This window comes from Lampetra fluviatilis, chromosome 46, assembly GCF_964198595.1.
Source record: "Lampetra fluviatilis chromosome 46, kcLamFluv1.1, whole genome shotgun sequence".
Taxonomy (NCBI): Eukaryota; Metazoa; Chordata; class Hyperoartia; order Petromyzontiformes; family Petromyzontidae; genus Lampetra; species Lampetra fluviatilis.
In genome coordinates, this window is record NC_136320.1 from 66,579 (window position 1) to 85,515 (window position 18,937).

The 18,937-nt window shown below is 48.4% G+C and overlaps 2 protein-coding genes across 2 annotated transcripts; one reads left to right on the forward strand and one right to left on the reverse strand.

Moving 5' to 3' along the window:
* Positions 1-95: 95 nt before the first annotated feature.
* Positions 96-10,000, forward strand: LOC144947614 (uncharacterized). Its single transcript, XM_078876821.1, has 5 exons — positions 96-647; positions 3,566-4,243; positions 5,331-5,420; positions 7,478-7,660; positions 8,056-10,000. The coding sequence occupies exons 2-5, from the start codon at positions 3,616-3,618 to the stop codon at positions 8,670-8,672; spliced, it is 1,518 nt and encodes a 505-aa protein (XP_078732947.1). The 5' UTR covers positions 96-647; positions 3,566-3,615; the 3' UTR covers positions 8,673-10,000.
* SARAF (store-operated calcium entry associated regulatory factor) lies at positions 9,991-18,931 on the reverse strand. Its single transcript, XM_078876822.1, has 7 exons — positions 18,859-18,931; positions 16,438-16,514; positions 15,682-15,851; positions 14,515-14,923; positions 13,844-14,006; positions 13,156-13,271; positions 9,991-11,208 (listed from the first exon to the last, which is right to left on the reverse strand). Exons 2-7 carry the CDS (start codon positions 16,502-16,504, stop codon positions 11,183-11,185), a joined length of 951 nt encoding a protein of 316 aa, XP_078732948.1. The 5' UTR covers positions 16,505-16,514; positions 18,859-18,931; the 3' UTR covers positions 9,991-11,182.
* Between the last annotated feature and the right edge of the window lie 6 nt (positions 18,932-18,937).

The following is an 18,937-nucleotide window of genomic DNA, read 5'->3' on the forward strand; positions in this document are numbered from 1 at the left end:
CCCTCCTGTAAGATGGCCGCCGAAGCTGACCCCACCCCCCCCGCCGATGGGATTGAACCCTCACGTAAGATGGCCGCCGCTCGCCACCCCCCCGCCGCTGGGATTCAACCCTCACGTAAGATGGCCGCTGCTCGCCACCCCTGGGATTCAACCCTCACGTAAGATGGCCGCCGAAGCTCACGCGCCGCTGGGATTCAACCCTCACGTAAGATGGCCGCCGCCGCCACCACCGCCGCCACCACCGCTCACGCACCACCGCCCCCCTCCTTTATCTTCACCTCCTAGAATCACCGCGAGCGACTCGGTCGGAGTTAATCCATCGCACTTTGCGCCGCTCTCAGAGATCCACGCACCACTCGTTGCGGCGCTGTTAAAGGTCAAGGGCAGTGTCGGCTGGCCGACCCGGTCGCCCGCGAGAGCTGTCGAGCGCCTCTCTCTCCGCTAGTTCCCCTTCTTCTCCCCTTCCTCTCCTCCCCTCTCTCTCTTCTTCGTGTTCCGCGCGGGGTTTTTGTTGTTTCTCCCTCCGTTGGCGGGTCCAAGTTTGTTTTTTTCTGCCGTCGAAGACGCAGCCGCCGCGCAACGCAGGGCAGGGAACTTCACGAGCAAAGGAGGCCTTGGCGAGCACTACCGGCGAGGACCTTTCCCCGGTAAATAAAGTGTTTAATCTTCACATATATCTACATAGCGCTGTTAGCGAGCACCTATTAAGGCCGGGACGGCAGACGAAGGGGCTTGGGTGGTCCGCACCGTGCCCGCCTTCATCTCCCGCGAGTGGCGGATCTTTACTACAACGCACCGGGTACTCGTTTGAGGCCGAGTAGACCTAGGGGAGACCCAGGTACGGGTTCAGATAATCGTCACTGATGAGCGGGAATCGAACCCCGGATTAGCCGGGTTTGAATCGCAACGTGTTTACACTACTTACACGACCGCAACAACATCAACAATCGCCATCAAGTGGCTGTGCCAGGCTAGGTGCACGTTGAGGCCACGTGAAGTGTCGAACGCCCGCTGTGGCAGGAGGTCACGGGGCAGACCCAGCAGGTGCCACGGGTCGACTGACCGAGATGACCGAGATGACTGGCTGATGCACCACCTGTGCCCCCTACTGTGCCAACTTGCTGTGCTTTATCCACCCGGCGCTCCGCTCGTTGTTGTGAGCGTCGCTCCTCCGCCCTCCGTTGTTGTTGGAGGGCGACTGCCTCCAACTGCCCAGTAGCGTCCTTCACGAGCCTCCTCCACAGAGGCCGATCTTGACACCGCTGGTACCAGTCATCGGCATGTCCACTCAGCTCCACGTCCTCCTGTACCACATCACTCCATCTCTAGCCCGTTTAGCCCCCTCGATCCGGCCGAACAAAAGCTGTTTAGGCATGCGGTGGCTGGGTATGCGGGCTACGTGGCCCAGCCAACGCAGCCTTGCCTTCCAGATGAGCTCACCGATGGAACTTTGTCCAGATCTTTCAAGGATTTGTGAGCTCCTCACACAATCCAGCCTGGTTAAACCGAGGATGGATCGTAGGCGGGCCAGCCTAAATATTTCTAACCGGTGAAGATGTTCCATTAGGAGGGTCCACGTTTCTCAAGTGTAGAGAAGGGAGGGAATGACCGTGGACGAGAAAACCCGAAGCTTCGTGCGGAGCGACAGACCAGGTAGCTTCCACACAGCGTTATGCAACAGATGAAAAGATAATGCAGCTCGACTGATTGGGGGTGATACCTCTGCTATTAAACCGGAGCTGGTCATGAGCACACTGCCCAGGTATGGGAAACTCTCCACTCTCTCCACAACTGCCCTATCACCAATTGGGAGTTGTGGGGGTGGAGTGTTCGATGGTACAAAATACCCAGGAAGGGGCTTAGTTTTGGTGGGGCTGATGGTAAGGCCCCACCTCTTAGTGGCAAGCTCCAGGTTCAGCAGCAGCACCTCCAACTCTTCCTCTGAGTGAGCAACAATTACCAGATCATAACATGGTTGAACAATAGGGAGCCATCCCTTGACCACACCCGGGCATCGATCAGCCTCCCATTGTATCTGTACCAGATGGAAATTCCTCCGGTACATCTATTGAAGACTTCACGAACTACGTGGTCTAAATAGATGTTAAATAATGTGGGAGCCAGAGGACACCCCTGTCTATCCCAAAGGTGAACAGCGAATGGCTCCGAATCCCACGTAGTTTTACACGGGCCCGCTCACCATCATGAAGGTCCTTTATGATCATGAGCAGAGTCAGAGACTCCGAAAGCACTAAGAACAACCCAGAGCCTCGGCCTATTGATGGTATCATAGGCCTTGACCAGGTCAATAAAGCAGAGATGTAGGTTTTGTTGGAATTCCCTACACCTCTGCTCTAGCAGACACAGAAAATATGGCATCTGTGCAGGACCGCCCTTTCCTGAAATCGTATTGGGGCTCCGCAAGCCTCTCCTCAGCGTGCCTGGCAAAGCAATATTCAATAATCCTTGCCAGGACCTTTCCTGGCCCACTGAGGAGTGAGATGCCCCCGTAGTTGTTATGATGTCATGTAGGGCAGTCTGTGCACAAACGTGCGCTCAGAAGCACGGAGAGCCGCACACTTGGAATTAAATTGAAAGAACACTTATGATTAGCACGGTTGCGCTACGTATGGTGCGAAAGAAGCTCTGCATACTTTACATGCGTTGGAGAACATACCCAAATGAAAGCATGGCTGCAACGGATGACGACCGGTGGTTGAGAATAACTCCTGAGTGGCAGCCAAGGAATGGAACGCGTCTTGTGAGTTCGATGTCCATGGATGAGATATATAACCGTGGCAACCCATACAGTGTACCCCGTATTATTGTACAGGGAAATTGAGTTTTCAAGTCCATACAGCATACAGCCGTTTCAATACGGGCAAATAAAACAAATATTAAATTCTTTGTGTTTTCCCTTGTGATGGGACTTTGTAGGATGAACGTTGAGATGTATAATGGCACGAGGTGACCAATAAAGTCTGAATTGGTTTGTAATAAGGTAGGCACTGATAAGGGTTTGCCAGGCTTGGAGATGGAGCGACAAAATCAGGTCGCGTGCAGGTGCCAAGTGTATTGCATTGGAAGGATCGTGAGAGCTGGCCACGGCTAGGCATATGCCTTCAAGGTTCTCGTGACTAGGGATTTGCGTACAGTGATGGTATACAATCTATACAAATGATAGCTGTAACGTGACAGTCGTTTAAATAAGACAGACTTTGGGGTGTGTGGATTGTACCACGCTTTGTCAGGGAGGTCTGACATTTCACGCCACGCGCTGGGAGCTTCTCCAGGAGCTGAATTGAACTTCTGAACGTTGGACATCGTGCCGAGCAACTCATTGTACACAACCTAAAACACGTCGGAGAGGGTTACAGCACAACCCTGGAAACTTAGTGGGAGGGCAGATGTAATCTTGGCACATGTTGTCCTGCTCCCACACCTTAAATTGTTGGCCTTCCCCTGCACCTCCAATTAGCACGGTTGGCTACGTACGGTGCGAAAAAGTTCGACATACTTACATAAATGAAAGTAGACGTTTTGCCCACTGTCACTCTCTCCGCAGGCATCGTCACTAATTAACGAACCAGCGAACCGAACCGCGACGTTGCAGCGATGGCGTGCGCCGTGGCAGAGCCGGACCCGCGCGGGGACTTCCCGGCGTGGCTGGCGACGCGCGGCATGAAGCCCACGTTCGCCGACGCCATGGAGCGCGAGCTGGGCATCAGCGACTATGAGGAGCTGCTGGCGTGCGCCGAGGACACGCAGGTGACGGCCGAGCTGCTGGGCGCCGCCCGCGACCGCCTGCCCTTCGCCTTCTACGCCGTGCTGCGCCGCCTCGTGCGCGCGCTGACGCCGCGGCAGCGACAGCGGTGGTGGTGGCGCCAGCACCGACGAAGCCGCAGCCGGGAGCCGCTGTCCGGCAACGGCCAAGACGACGGGAAGGAAGAGCGAGCCAGGGATGATGAAAGCGGCGGTGGCGTTGAGGAGGATGATGAGGAGCCAGGAGGGTGCGCCTCCCATTGTGAAGGAGTCCTGGCGAGTCGCGCCGTCCTCGACGCCATCGTGGCCACGCTGAGCTCCCTGAGCTGCGAGCTGCTGCAGTCGGCGCAGAGATTCCGCTGCCTGGAGCCGGCGCTGCCGACTGAGGTGGTGACACAAACGCCACGGATGTGTGCCAGCGATGGGAGGACAGGCGGTTATTGCATCAGGCCTTCCCAAAGTACTCCCATCTCAAGAGAAGGTGTGTGACAGTCATGTTTTAGACCTGCGTAGGTTTTGGTGGTTGTGCTGTATAGGTGTGTTGTTTGATTGTACCGCGTGTTGCTCGGCACGATATCCAAGGTTCCACTCCACTTGCCGTGGGCTTCTTCAGGCGCTGAATTAACTGGAAACATTTTTTGTCAGTCCACTGCTGAATGTGGGTTCACCCCCGCCTCCCCAACTGGGCAGATCATGGAGGTTGTTTGACCACACTTAATGCAGGTGAGTGTAGGGTGGTGAAGGCATTTGGCCTCTGGGAGTGTAAAAGTAGAGAATAAAGGAATTTTCTGCACTTGTGCAGTCATCAAATGTTACATTTGGTCTTCTTCGGGAATCGAACCCCGGGTTAAGCCGGGTTCGTAGCGCAACGTGCCAACTGCTTACACTACCGCAACAGCATCAACAATCGCCATTAAGTGGCGGTGATGTGCCCACCACGCTTATGCCAGGCTATGTGCACTTTGAGGCCACGTGTTGTGTCGAACGCCCGCTGGCAGGAAGTCACGGGGCAGACCCAGGTGCCACGGGCCGACTGAGATGACTGGCTGATGCACCACCTGTGCCCCCTACTGTGCCAACCTGCTGTGCTTTATCCACCCGATTCCCATTTCTTCTGTATGTTGAACTTCTTTCTCACCATATGTAGCCAACCGTGCTAATCGGAGTTGCGGGGAAGGCCAACAAACTAAGCAGTTGCAAATAAATGAGTTTTCAATCTATATTTAAAAGTGGATAGCTCCAGTGGCTTCCTAATATCGGAAGGAAGAGGAATTCAGATGGCCGCAAAAGCGCATCTGAAAGTGTGTGATGCGGTGACCGTCTTTGTTCGATGGCGAGCTAAAATCCGCTGTGAGGATGACCGGAGTTCGCGTGAAAATGACCAGAGTTCGCGTGAGACTCGCCGAGGTTTTCATGGATAAGTAAACAAAAACTGCCAGTTTCATTGAATGAGCTCTTGGCATTGAAGTGGTTATTTGGTGCCATCTGCTGTAGGATTCCTCTGGAGTTTCCGACAGCGAGGGAGGTGATTGTCCTCATGGCTGTTCTCGTCTTCATTATCCCTGCAGCTGAGGTCTCCCAGGCTGTGGAGGAGGCTTCTCCTGGCTTCCGTGAAGATTGCTTCGATGTCACCCGCATTAAAAAAGACCCATATGAAGGTGCCATCCAGCATTGAAATCGATAAACAAGACAACATGCATATCAAGTACATCGTGTCTGCATAATGCTTTACAACAACCGTTTGAAATCAATTTGCCTATTTTCAGTCGGGCAAGTTGCTACTAGCGACACATTTTACACATTAATTATGTTCATATTCTTGGTTCTTTTGGGAAAAGTCACGTAGAAAGGAAATAATAAATTAATACACATTAAACAAAAAAATGTAAACAATACAATTCTCACGACGTTTCGATTGCAACACAAGCAATCATCATCAGGTGTGGTTCATATTCTTGGTTCTTGGTTCTTTCGGTAAAGTCACGTAGAAGGGAAATAATAAATTAATAAAAAATTTACAATAAAATTCTCACGACGTTTCGATTGCAACACAAGCAATCATCATCAGGTTTTGTGAAAACCACACCTGATGATGATTGCTTGTGTTGCCATCGAAACGTCGTGAGAATTTTATTGTAATTTTTTTATTAATTTATTATTTCCCTTCTACGTGACCGAAAGAACCAAGAATATTAATCCCTGCAGTCACGAAAGCTTTAAATAGAAAATTATGTTCATATCTTCTTTGTGAGAATTATTGTGACCCCCCTCCCCCGCTACAGACAGATGGACGAACAGAGCTAACAGATTAACAGCTTCGGGCCGTCTGTCACGAGTGGGAACATTTTCCTTATTCGCATATGTAACTTCTACATTTTCAGACAGGAAATGTCTCTCGTTATCAGCCCTTCAGAGTCGAGACCTTAATATTTGCTTTACATGTGACAGCCTCTTCCTCTTTTATATAAATAAGGCCACACTTTATCGCATCTTGAGATGCGGTCACAATATAACAGTACCCATGCCTGACTCAGCTGATGTGCCCCAGAAGGTCGAAACTGGTCCAGAGTTTGCTTACTTAAACCAGTGCTGGTATGAAATATTGGCTCGGAAGACCCATTGGCTGATGGACAAGTTCTGAAAATGTGTCTAATTACCTCTACGTTCAGTACATGTGTTGTAGCGCAATTCACGACTCCTTAGACAGGTTGCTGTTAGGGGCTCGCGCCACGTTTATGAAGGGCTTACGCCAGGTTGTTAAGGGCTTACGCCGAACCAAAACCCCGCTAGCCTATAACTCCCCAGGGGACAGGTACTGGGACCCCTACACCCCGGCTAACCCAGCTCTCCACCCTGCCCCGGCCCGGGACCACCCCCAACCTCGGCCGGTCGGGCGGAGTAGCCTCCCCTAGCCTCGTGTGAGGACCAACTACCCGAGTCCCCACTCCTACCCCCGACGAACCCCGGTTACATCCCGGGTCTCCCTTTAAATACCCCCCTGGGGCATGACGTCACCGTCCCCCACGGCCCGCCTGACGTCACGTCCCGCGACGCCACTCTCTCCGAGGGCGCGCGTGACGTGATGTCATCCACTACACCGCTACACGTGTGTGTATACACCTGCGGTAGCATAGCAGTTAGCGCTCTGCTCTCTGTACCCGACGACCCAAGTTCGATTCCCGCTCACGGCCAATGCCAAAGACAATTATCTGAACCATTCTTGGGTCTCCCCTAGATTAACTCAGCCTCAATGAGTACATAGTACTATGTGTAAACATCACAAAGGCAGCCGGGCATGATGCTGGCCACCCACCCCCTCGTGTGCCGTGCCGGCCTTCATAGGTGCTACTCGCTAACAGCACTTGCCCCTACAGTCTGTTGAGGGTAAAACGTGAGATCTTTGCCTTTCATCTTCTTGTTTCTTTCAGTAAAGTCACGTAGAAGGGAAATAATAAAATAAAACATAATAAAATACAATTCTCACGACGTTTCAGCCACAACGCTGTCTTTCCGACAGACCTGTTCTTCACCTGAGGACGACTGCTTGTGTTGTGGCCGAAACATTGTGAGAATTGTATTTTATTACGCTTTATTTTTTATTATTTTGTTATTTCCCTTCTACGTGACTTTACCGAAAGAACCAAGAAGATGAATCCCTGCAGTCACGAAAGCTTTAAATCGAAATTCAAATCTTTGCCTTTGTCTAAACCTACAGAAGCGAATCTCGTGCCAGACGCTGGCACCCTCGTGAGCGACTGTCTGGACCAGCGTTTCACTGCGGTCCTGGCTACCCCTCGGCTGAAGGAGGAGGTGGAGGAGGTGACGGCATTTGAAGACTCTGAGTCTCCTCCGGAGGCCGGGGAGTGGGAAGACGACACCTGGCCGACACAACCGCAAGGTCACATGACACGTGTTTGTGTCTGTCCTTGTGTAGTCCTCCATCACTACCGCCCTTGAAAGCAATCCTCAAGCAGCGGTGGCAAGAACCTTGGTCACTTTCAGTTCTTGAAATGCTCATGTATTGATATACAACTGTTAAAACCACGGTTCCTATGGCTATGTTAATATTGAGTTAAGAGTGAAGTGAAGAAACTTGGTTTTCCATTTCGTACCTAAGTCTTCATCGGAACTCCCTGCCATCGTGTCTCTTCCAAAGGTCCTACGACCTTGCTCAATTCTAGATCATCTGCTGTACTATCATTAGATCTGTTACTGAGTGCATCTGCAATAATAAAAAGTGCAGTTGTGTGGTTCTTTCTATTAACGACTCACGCTATCTTAATGCGCCACCAGGCAATGCCGAATGGAGCCACAACCAAGAGGACACGGCACCCATCCTCCCCCAGCCCCCCACCGACGCCTACATCTACCCCGACTACGCCGCCAAACCCTCACCGCCGGGGCGCCGGTGCATACCCACTGGCCGTCCGTACAACCAGCGACAGACGTTACCACCGCCAGCACCACCACCACCAGCAGTGGCCTCTCACATCACCGCCGCAGCCACTGTCGGCCTCGGTGGCGGCCCCTTCACGTGCGCCACCTGTGGCCTCGGCTTCGGGACAAAACGCTGCGCGCAGGCGCACGCGCGCACGCACACACACGCGGGCGGGCGCGCGTTCAGCTGCGAGGTGTGTGGCAAGGCCTTCACGCTGCGCTGCAACCTGTACCGGCACAAGCAGATGCACGCGGCCGACAAGCCGTTCGAGTGCAGCGCGTGCGGCCGGCGCTTCAGCAAACGCATGCACCTGCGCGTGCACTTCTCGGCAATGCACAAAGTGGTGGTGGTGGCACCGGAACAGGGGGCTGTGGCGGCAGCGGCGGAAGGCTCCGGCGTCGGTGCAGCGCTGGGAGGACACGGAAGAAATGGTCACCTGGTGGTATCGGGTTATGGGCACAGGGCGCTGTAATACAACGAAATCACGGATCAGCCCATACAGGTAGTCCTCTACTTACGATGGAGATGCGTTACGACGACCCCATCGTAAGTCGAAAATATCGCCTAGCCTACCCAGGAGTCTTAAAGAATGGTGATAATTTAGCAAAACAGCAATTTACAGTACCGTACTGTATAAACTATATTTATTAATTACAATACTGCATTGCACAGTAAAATGTAAAGTAAAAAACAAGGTAAATTTTTAGCCTACCTATATGAACTGAAATTTAATAGAAAGGCGGGAGATGCGGACATCCCGGCAGCGTCCCAACGTACAGCATCGTACCTCGTACGCTGCTGCCTGCCGCGCGAAATTTTAAATATTTTACAATTTTGTCGTTTTGCTATCGCCATCGTAAGATCGAAATATCGTAAGTCGGACCATCGTAACTCGGGGACTTTTTTTCTTTCGATTTAAAGCTTTCGTGACTGCAGGGATTCATCTTCTTGGTTCTTTCGGTAATGTGACTTTACCAAAAGAACCAAGAAGATGCACTCGGGGACTATCTGTATATGGTTGTGAACTCTGAATCGAGATATATTGTATCGATGCTCATCGTCGATCCGAGAGCCAAGTTAGAGTATCGAGTTGAGGGTTAATCACCGAGTTGATTCATTGGCAAGTGATCCATGGATCGAGTAATCCCATCGGTGAGGATAGTGTCATGTGAAATGCCCTTTTTTTGATTCGCTAATATTCGGCGGCATCGAATGACAAGCACGATGCTTTTGTTGTTTCAAGACCGGCATGTTTAAATACAAGTCAATCATGAATACAATTGTGTTCCTGCCATTCTCATAGCACAAATGCTATCTCAAAGGCGCAATGCATCTACGTACATACTTTCACACCGTACAAAGCCAACCGTGCTAATCGGAGGTGCGGGGTGAAGGAGGTTACATCGTAGTCTGCACTTTAAGGGACAGCTGCAACCAGGGTCCCCTGCCGCAGGACACCTCTGCATGGGAGGGAGGTGCGGTGTAATGATTAAGTGACAACGTTGCTGTGTGAAATGTAAACAATTAAGTAATTTGCAGGTAACTTGAAAAATGTGGGCCTTGGTCAACTCATTCGATTGTTGCGGGAAACTTTTAACGGCCGCTGTGAAGCTGAGGGTGGGTCGTTTTGGTCAACGCACAACTGCGTTCTTAATCATGGCGGCTGTTCGACTCTTGACCACAAACCTTTGCAACTAGCAGGAAATGTCCCACCAATCTGTAACATTAAATAATGTAACATGCCCTGCCAAGTGTGTGCATGCATTTAATAAGGCCCTGTTGACACAATGTTGTTACCAAGTCATTGTTTTTAATACATGGACAGGACAGATGACAACACAAACCCATATAGCCATACAAAGTCACCGACAACACGTTTGCCGTGCATCAGTAGATACGTTTTCAATGACGCGTTATATTTAAATCACATTTACAGAAAATATATCATTTACAAATATCACTTTAAAAACTAACAAATCATTTGTAGCTTAAGACATTCTCATCACATTTCTAAACTGGAATTTATGGTCATTTTGCAAATGTGTGAACACGAGATATGTTGACTCAATAGAATTTTCGAAATCGGCCAAAACCACACCATCTCGTATTTGGTTCTGGTTTATGAACACCCAAACGTTGCCAAGAAGGTAAAAAGTAGCTTGGTGAGTGGTCAGGGCACTGAGTTGACACCACAGAAATCCTGGGGAAGCTGGTTTCTCAAGTGTAAAGTAACCAATGGCCACAAAAACATTTGCTTTGGCTTACAGCAGCTCTGCCTCAAAAACCCAAATGGATTGTCACGTGACAAACATCTGTTGCAGAGCATGTCCACTAGATAGTGAGGATAAGAGGTGAATGAAGGAACTTCAGAAGTTGTTCTGTGACATCAACTTCCAGAGGTTAATTATCTTCATCATGGGGTGATGTTACACTGCCGAGTTACAAAAAAAAAAATCTTAATCTTACGACTTGAAATAGAACAGATGGAATGTGATTGGGAAGAAAAAGCAAACATTTTAAATTCCCAAAAAATATACAAACGTGCAACAGAAAGCATGGATGACACCAAGTTAATAAAATCTATATTTGTTTCAAAATCCCTTCACCTAAGGATGCAAACCCTGGTCTTGTCGAGAAGACCCTAACAAGCAATAATGTATATTTTCCACAAAAGACTTACTGTTCCTGTATGTATTAAGATGATAAATGTTTTGTATGAGGTTATGCAGGAGCCTGTAACATGGATACCAAAGATGGATCTCTCTGGGACCCAGAGCTGCATTCTAGGATGAACAATGAGAGCCAATTCTGGTTTCCATGGTAGCACGTATCGTCAGTAATTGCCAAGCGATGGTTGCTGTTTATCTAAGCCTCTGTGCGCCACAGAGAGAAAATCATAAAGCATGCTTCACAGTCAGACGTCGGACTTATCATCCCACTCATGTGCGCGGCATCAGAGATCCGGCGGTGAGCAGGGCGGAGTCAGCGACGGGTCGTGCCTCCAAAACCTGCCGACAGAATAACAAGAGAAATTGTGCATATGCATGGCTTATGGAACGCTTGTACTCAAAAGTATTTCATGAGCAATAATAAAGCACGTTCCAATCTGCACTACCAGATGGGGTTACGCCACACGTGACGACGTCACTGAGAGGGCAGGCATGTGCGCTTTGGCTGGCAATGCAAATCTTTTTTGCGTTGGTCGTTATCGCCAAGTTTTGGGCAAGACCCTTTTATAAATTCGGTTGGTTTCCTTTCGGGCAAGTCTCTAATAGAAAAACTTCATACTAAAAATGCATGCACATTGGATCATCTTCGTGACGGTTATCATGCCTTCCCTTCGTTACAGACGGGCACAGTAAATGCATAAAACTTTCCACCGTTGCAAAGCATTTAATAAAAGATAAACTAACGCCATTCTGTTGATGTTGCTCAAGAATAGATGGGGTTCATGTTTGGTGCCAGGAGTTGGCAAAGTGTGGTGAGAGCGGCCAGTCAAGGCAATGCCCGGGTTTGTTTATTGCTCTGTTTTGATAATTACCCACACACATTGTACATAACAATCACTAGGCATGTAACAATTCACATATTCCCCTCTCCCCCCCCCCGTTCCCCAGTGTGATGAATTGTCACGATTCAAGAAATTATATATTTTTTTGCCTCATTTGTCCTCTCGTGTTTGCTCTACTTCATTCATCCATTTAGCCGAATAGGGACATTTTTAAATCCTTTATATTAAGTTCGCGTGCTTGCTTGCTTGCTTAGGACCGTGCAAATCTTTCGGTCGTTTTTTAACCCACTTCCCGTGATCCAATCGAGCTGACATTTTCCACACAGACTCGTTGTGCCAGACAATTATTGTTCGTGAAAAAAAATTCCCAAAATTTTACACTTTTTAGGCAAAATTTTTTTATTTTACATATATTCAAATAGAACGCATTCATGGCTTTGGCTGAACGTCAGAGTGTAAGAGCCCAGAGCGTAACCCCTCCACAGGCCGTGGCGGAGTAGCGCAGTTGGTCGCGCCCTCGCTTCCCATGCCAAAGGTCGCGGGATCGATCCCCGCATCCTCCACAGGCGAATATATTTTTAAATCCTTTATATTAAGTTCGCTGCCACGCATATAAAGGATTTATAGTGAAAAACTTTGTTTTTACGGGTTATACTTATTATTGACCAGTGTGGTCAAGTATGGCCCAACAACCCTGCACACCGAAAGCATATAAAGGTCTTTATATGGTAGTGGATTAATAACGGCCTGTACACACACAATTTGCTAAATCACAATCAATTATTACAAGTGCAGATGAGCTCTATAAATGTAAAATATTGTGAGCATTAGAATCTGTTTCAACCAACGATTCCATTAATAGTTACACGCCTAACAAATTACCGTGTGTAAATGGGGTGTTTTAAAGAGGCCTAATACTAGACATACATGACCCCAGTACTTTTGCATCTAACATACAGCCGTTTTACATTAAAACTCGCCGTTAAAAGCTGAAGATAAATTCACAAATAATTTCACCAAGATAGCTGCTGGCATTTTGCAAAATGTGTCACGCCATGTTGAAAACGGCACTGCTAATGGAAATGTCCGTCGAGCAGTGGCGTAACGATCAACAGTTTGCTTATCTTGCTTTATATTTATAGAGCTTCGCTCAAGGCGCTTAACATAGTATAAAAAAACGGTGACAATAGAATGATCTAGATGGAAAGGGGAGTGCAAGGCTTGAGGAATAAGTGACCGCAATAGAGGGGGTACTTATGGATCACAAAAGGGTAGGGGAGGGACGTGGAGGGGAGTGAGGGAAGAGAATAGGCAAGAGAAGAGATGAGGCTAAAGAGAACAAGGGAAGGCGGTTACAGAGGGGGACTGACATTTTTTACTTCTTCTGCACCGTTCGTAGCCAACCGTACTAATCGGAGGGTGTGCTGCGTGTCGTCGCACTCACCCGATGCGGGGCGCGTGCCACCTCCGCCACTGAAGTTGGGTACGCTGCGAGAGCTGCTGCTGCTTCCAAACCACGACGGGTTATGCCCCGGCTGATGGTGGTACGTCGGGCCCGAACTGCGGCACGGGAGAAACTCGGCAGGGTCACTGACGGATCGCATGTCCACGAGCATGCTTACGACAACCACGTGAAAGGCCACGGTGGTGACGGTGTGTGACGTAACGGGATTTTTTGCATTAACTTTGTTTTGCTTTTCACGCATTTATACAGCGGCACCGAAAAATTTGATTGAACCGCATCAACATGTTTAACAGTCCGTTCTTCTCACAGCATGTTGGTTTCCTGGGCAGAGTTAATGTGTTATCTCGTCTGCTTAAGAATTAACTTATGTATAGAGATTTATCACTCTTTTAAGACATTTCACACCAAGTCCCAAAAAGCCTGTGGTGGGAAATTTTGTTTTAAAATGTTGCTGGATAATATTGGTCTGGATAACCAAACTTAGTTCCACTTTTGTGAAGACGCAGAACAAAGTTCTGCTTATATTTGCTTCTATTCATAGATCACCCTGTATACTGCTTCCGCACCTTCTCATGATTTTTGGACAGCCCATCACCCGAACCACCCAGATACAGACCAATGATGATGGTCACCGTGTGCGGTACGTGCATGCGTTTGCGGCACTCACTTGCGGCTGCCCAGCAGGTATCCCATAAGGCCTCCCGCGCCCATCCCCGACCAGAACCCGGGGCCCGTGGCCGATTGTTCCGCGCCTGGCGGGCGGCGCATGCGCGGCTCTCCCGGCGCGGCCCAGCCGTACGACGGTGGCGGCGATGACCCTGCCGTGGAGCCTGGGGTCACAGAGAATCCAAACACAGGGTCACATCGGTGGAGGCGGTCCAGACTTCAATCCAGGATTTCAGGTGGTGCCGGCTCACAGCTCTCACACAGTATTATCCTCCTTGAACGAGCCGGCCACCTGAAGTGAAGTTTTCTCGGGCGAAATTCACACTAACCTCGATGATAGAATAATGCACTTTATTTAACCTGAAAAAAAATTAATGGAATGTCAACACATTATTTAAAGGGGGCTCCTACATTTAGATGTTAAGAAACATGCTTTAGGTGCAGTAGGAATCCACAGTTAACAGGATACAATCCAAGCATTTTAGCAACAAATTCCATCCAGATTTAAGAATCCACTGTTGCAGTGCCAATTTGTGACCACCTCGTAGCCCCAGGCATGGTGATTCTCAGACTGACTTCCATCTCAGAAATGACCGGGCACAACTCTGAACTAGTATTCAGAGATCCGGTGAAACAGGGTACTCCGGTCATAGACAGTGCAGCCAAACTAACCTGAATTGGGGTTCTGGTCCTTGAAGGAGTAGGGTGGCGGTGGTGGTGGATATGCAGGACCGGTACCAAGCCCAGACGCGTGCTGCTGGTGCACATCATCGGCGGGCGGGTACGGAACGCCTTGCCCTCCAGTGCCACCACCGCTCAGGAATAACTTGTAGACCCCAAAAGCGACTCCTATCAGAACCAGGATGATCAACACCCCCGAACCGTTGCCCTTGCCGTCGGGCAAGGGGTTGTTGGACCTCCAGCCTCCAGTTCCTGCGCCGCCGCCACCGCCCACCAGCGAGTACTCGAGGCCGCATGAACCCCGCAGCACATACGGGTCGTCCGGGTAGTCGTAGCCCTCGCAGCTCACGGAAATGCTGCCAAAACGGTACGAGCTGTCCATGTCCGCCTTGCACTCCCACTACAGGGTGGGAGGGACAGGAGGGCGGAAGACAGCAGGGTAAGAAGGGGCAAGGGAAGGAATAGGAGTGAGGCGGGGCAAGGAGTGTACAAGTTGGCAAGTGGCGTAGCATGGTTGGTGTGGGGCCCAATTTCCCGGTGCCAGCGCCTCTCCAACCTGGGGGCTTGCATAATCAATAGCTACGTCAATAAAGTATAGTGGTGCCAGGACTGTGAGATGGGATGAACATGTTTCTGATTTAAAGCAAGAGAGAGTAAGAAGCGGGAGTGGGGGGACCTTTTCCCTGACAACTGAATATGATTTACATTTGGCAGACCACACATTAACAACACACGCCACAATCTCACTGAAATAAGCAACTGATCGAGATAATATTAGAAACTAAACTATTTTATTTTTCCAGGTAAGATCCACTGACCTATATAGCTCTTTTTCAGAAGTGACCTGGCCACAAATGAAAGCTCAACAAAGTGGTTTATTGTGTGGAAATGTATAGCAGCTAAATACTCTAAACATGTGATGTTGATTCTAAACGTGGAGGGAAAAACCGGAGGAGCCAGAGAAAAATACACGCGACCATGGGGAGAGAGACACGCAAACTCCAAATATACAACAGGCGTCAGGGTCAGGATCGAACCCACGACCTCCTGCATAGCAGGCGAGGTAGTTAACATCTCCTAGCCACCGTGGCATCCCACACACAGTATTGCCCGTCCTAAAAATGTGTCCCTCTCGTCCCCATTCCATGTGACAACAACCTGCACGTCGACGCCATCGTGGCCGCGGTTAAGGCACTGCACCACGTCTGGCGTGAACGATGAGCAGCCACCCACGCAGCGCAGCTGAGGCACGGCTGCGGAGCGCCGGCCGGCTGTCATCCTGCCGGTGTGCAGAGTCAGCGCCGAGACGTCCCGCAGCAGCAAGCGGTCTGCACAGTCACGAGCACAGTCACGCACATGCAGTCACAACACAGGCACGCACAATCACGTTCCCACAGTCATAGTCATGCATGAGTGCACACGGGGTCACCAAAGGTACACACGGTAATGCAGACATCAATGAAGTGTAATTTTAGCTTGCAAAGATTTTAAAATTGTAATTAATTGACCAGAGCTCTGCATTAAAAGTTAAAAAATAACGATTTTTATCCACAAGCATGTGGGCTGGCAACCCTCAGATAAAAGTACTGGCCAAGACGACAGGGCCCAAAGATGTAATGTAATTAAATAAGCTGTTGGGTACTACTGCACCAAATTGCTAAAGCCTAACCCTACCCATAACCACTAAACTCTAAACATTAACCCATGAACCCTAACCCCTTCACACTACACAAACGAAAGTAGTGACTTTCTTAATATTTCATCAACTGAAACCCGAGGTCGGTCTGTGATTGGACAAAAATCTGGTTTATAATTGTATAAAAATCAACAGTGACATTAACCACTTCCAAGACAAACTGCAGATAAACAGGAACCCCACGTAAAAGCATGATGACGCATTGGAAGAGGCCTTACCATTGCCAAAACCGCTGACGTAGCCGACGGTGAGAAGCAGGACAGCCAAGGCTGGTTTGAATGCCATATCGTAGGCTCTGCAAGACAAAAATATATGCGTTGGGACACGTGTGGGGATTAAACTTAATGTGCTCAACAACAACCCGCCATTCTCCACTACACCTGCCTTGACAGGCCCGTGTGATAACCGTTACCAATTGGTGCACTACAATGAGAAAAAAGCACCATTAACCAGAGCATATTTTTGTACACGTTCAGCCCTTTTGCAATCCACTGCTGGATGTGGGTCGTGGGGTTGTGTGACCTCGCCACGATGGTCAGTGCGGGTCGAAGTTTCTTGGATGTCAGTTTTTAGAGGCGTGTCCTGCCCAACGCCCACTTTCGTTAATGAGTCAATTAAAGAATGTAATGTACTCTAATATGGCTGACATTTTTTTTTACAAAAGATGAAAAAGTTAGCAAGTAATCATAAGAGAGGCGCATGTTTGGAATTGCATTGAGCGACGGAAAGAGGTTACACGTGGATTAGGCAACACGCCCAAGTTAGACGCATCATACTGCCGGATGTTCGTGATGCAATCAAGGTGTTGATGATGTTGGTTATGCGGTGACAATTATGACGCTTAAGACAATGAAAAATACAATTCTAGATTTGAAGTTTTCGTGACTGCAATGATCCATACTCTTTGGTTCTTTCGGTAAAGTCACGTAGGTGAAAATAATAAAATAAAATATGAAAATAACTAAGATTTTGTTGTTTTCATTTACCGAAAGAACCAAAGAGTATGGAAAATACAATGTTGGTTATGATGCTGTTAATGATGTTGGTAGTGATGAGGACGCTTATGATGGTGGTGATGCTGTTTGTAATGTTCCATGACTTTTGTAATGATGTTAATAACGATGCTGTTAGTAATGATGACGACGGTGATGGCGATGACAAGCAAATCTCCATTCGCATCGTCACATCCACTACCCTGATCCACACACGTCCCACCAACCCCATCCATCGCTCTTAAAGAACACCAACAACATTCACATACTGCAACACTTACATATATACTGCAACACATACACACGTTTAAAGCGTCGTAACATGGTGAGCTATTACACGACGATCAATTTACAAAAGGCGATGTTAAAACAATCTTATCATTATCGCGTTAATATTATACTGTATTAAAATGTATTCGGAGTTTCCCCAATGTTCTCGTTTGAAGAAAAATATCCTCCCCATAGAGGTTAGTTAGTTCAAAATGTAGGCTTCTCGCATGATACTAGTTGTAATTACTGTTCGAAACATTTAACACGTAGGCTGTCGCCTGATGATGCTAATTCTAAGTTTGGAAATATTGTGGATTTACTCTCCAACACACCCGAGTCACGTATTGGCACGTTCTAAGACTAGTTCGCCTTTTGGCGTCGTTCTCTGGTCTAACACTAAAGAAGGTTGTCTCTGGTGTAGACAGATCAGTTTAAAAGACAATGCCATATATTACCAGAGCATGTTTTGTTAGCATGTTCACTACAAATAGTGTGGTTAATGCAGTGACATGATTCCTTGCAAAATGTTTCTGTTAGGCGTTTGAATATCTTCACACAAACTGTTTTATTGCCAGAAAGGGGTAACACTTGGCACAATGTTTACGCGACAAAAAAACCCCGTGGCGATGTCGGTGTCGTGGCGGCTTTAATGACACATTTATATTTACGCGATCTAACAAAAAAAAACCGTGTAGCCTACTGCGTGTTAAATTGTATTCAAGTTATATTCATAGCCTACTGCGTGTTAAATTGTATTCACGTTATATTCATAGCCTACTGCGTGTTAAATTGTATTCAAGTTATATTCATAGCCTACTGCGTGTTAAACTGTATTCACGTTATATTCATAGCCTACTGCGTGTTAAATTGTATTCAAGTTATATTCATAGCCTACCGAGTGTTAAATTGTATTCAAGTTGTATTCATAGCCTACTGAGTGTTAAACTGTATTCAAGTTGTATTCATAGCCTACTGCGTGTTAAACTGTATTCAAGTTGTATTCATAGCCTACCGAGTGTTAAATTGTATTCAAGTTGTATTCATAGCCTACTGAGTGTTAAACTGTATTCAAGTTGTATTCATAGCCTACTGAGTGTTAAACTGTATTCAAGTTGTATTCATAGCCTACTGCGTGTTAAACTGTATTGATGTAGGCCCCAGCACCACCCAAACACAGCCTGCGGCTCGCCTAACTCATTCGCCCACCATAGCCCGCTGCACGCACTCAATAGGCGACAAATGTTCGCCCTCATTCACTCCTCACGCCTTTTACGCGAGCCGTGTTGCCTCTCGCTCGTTGTCGCCCTTCTCTCTGCTCGCCCCCTGCGAAGGTTGATTCGATTTATAAATTTCATGCGACGAGTTGACGAAACTTACAGCAAGCGACTTCCGCGCCAGTTGAAGACGTTGGAGGTGGTGGGGGGGGTATGACGTCATACGCGAAACGTCGTCACAC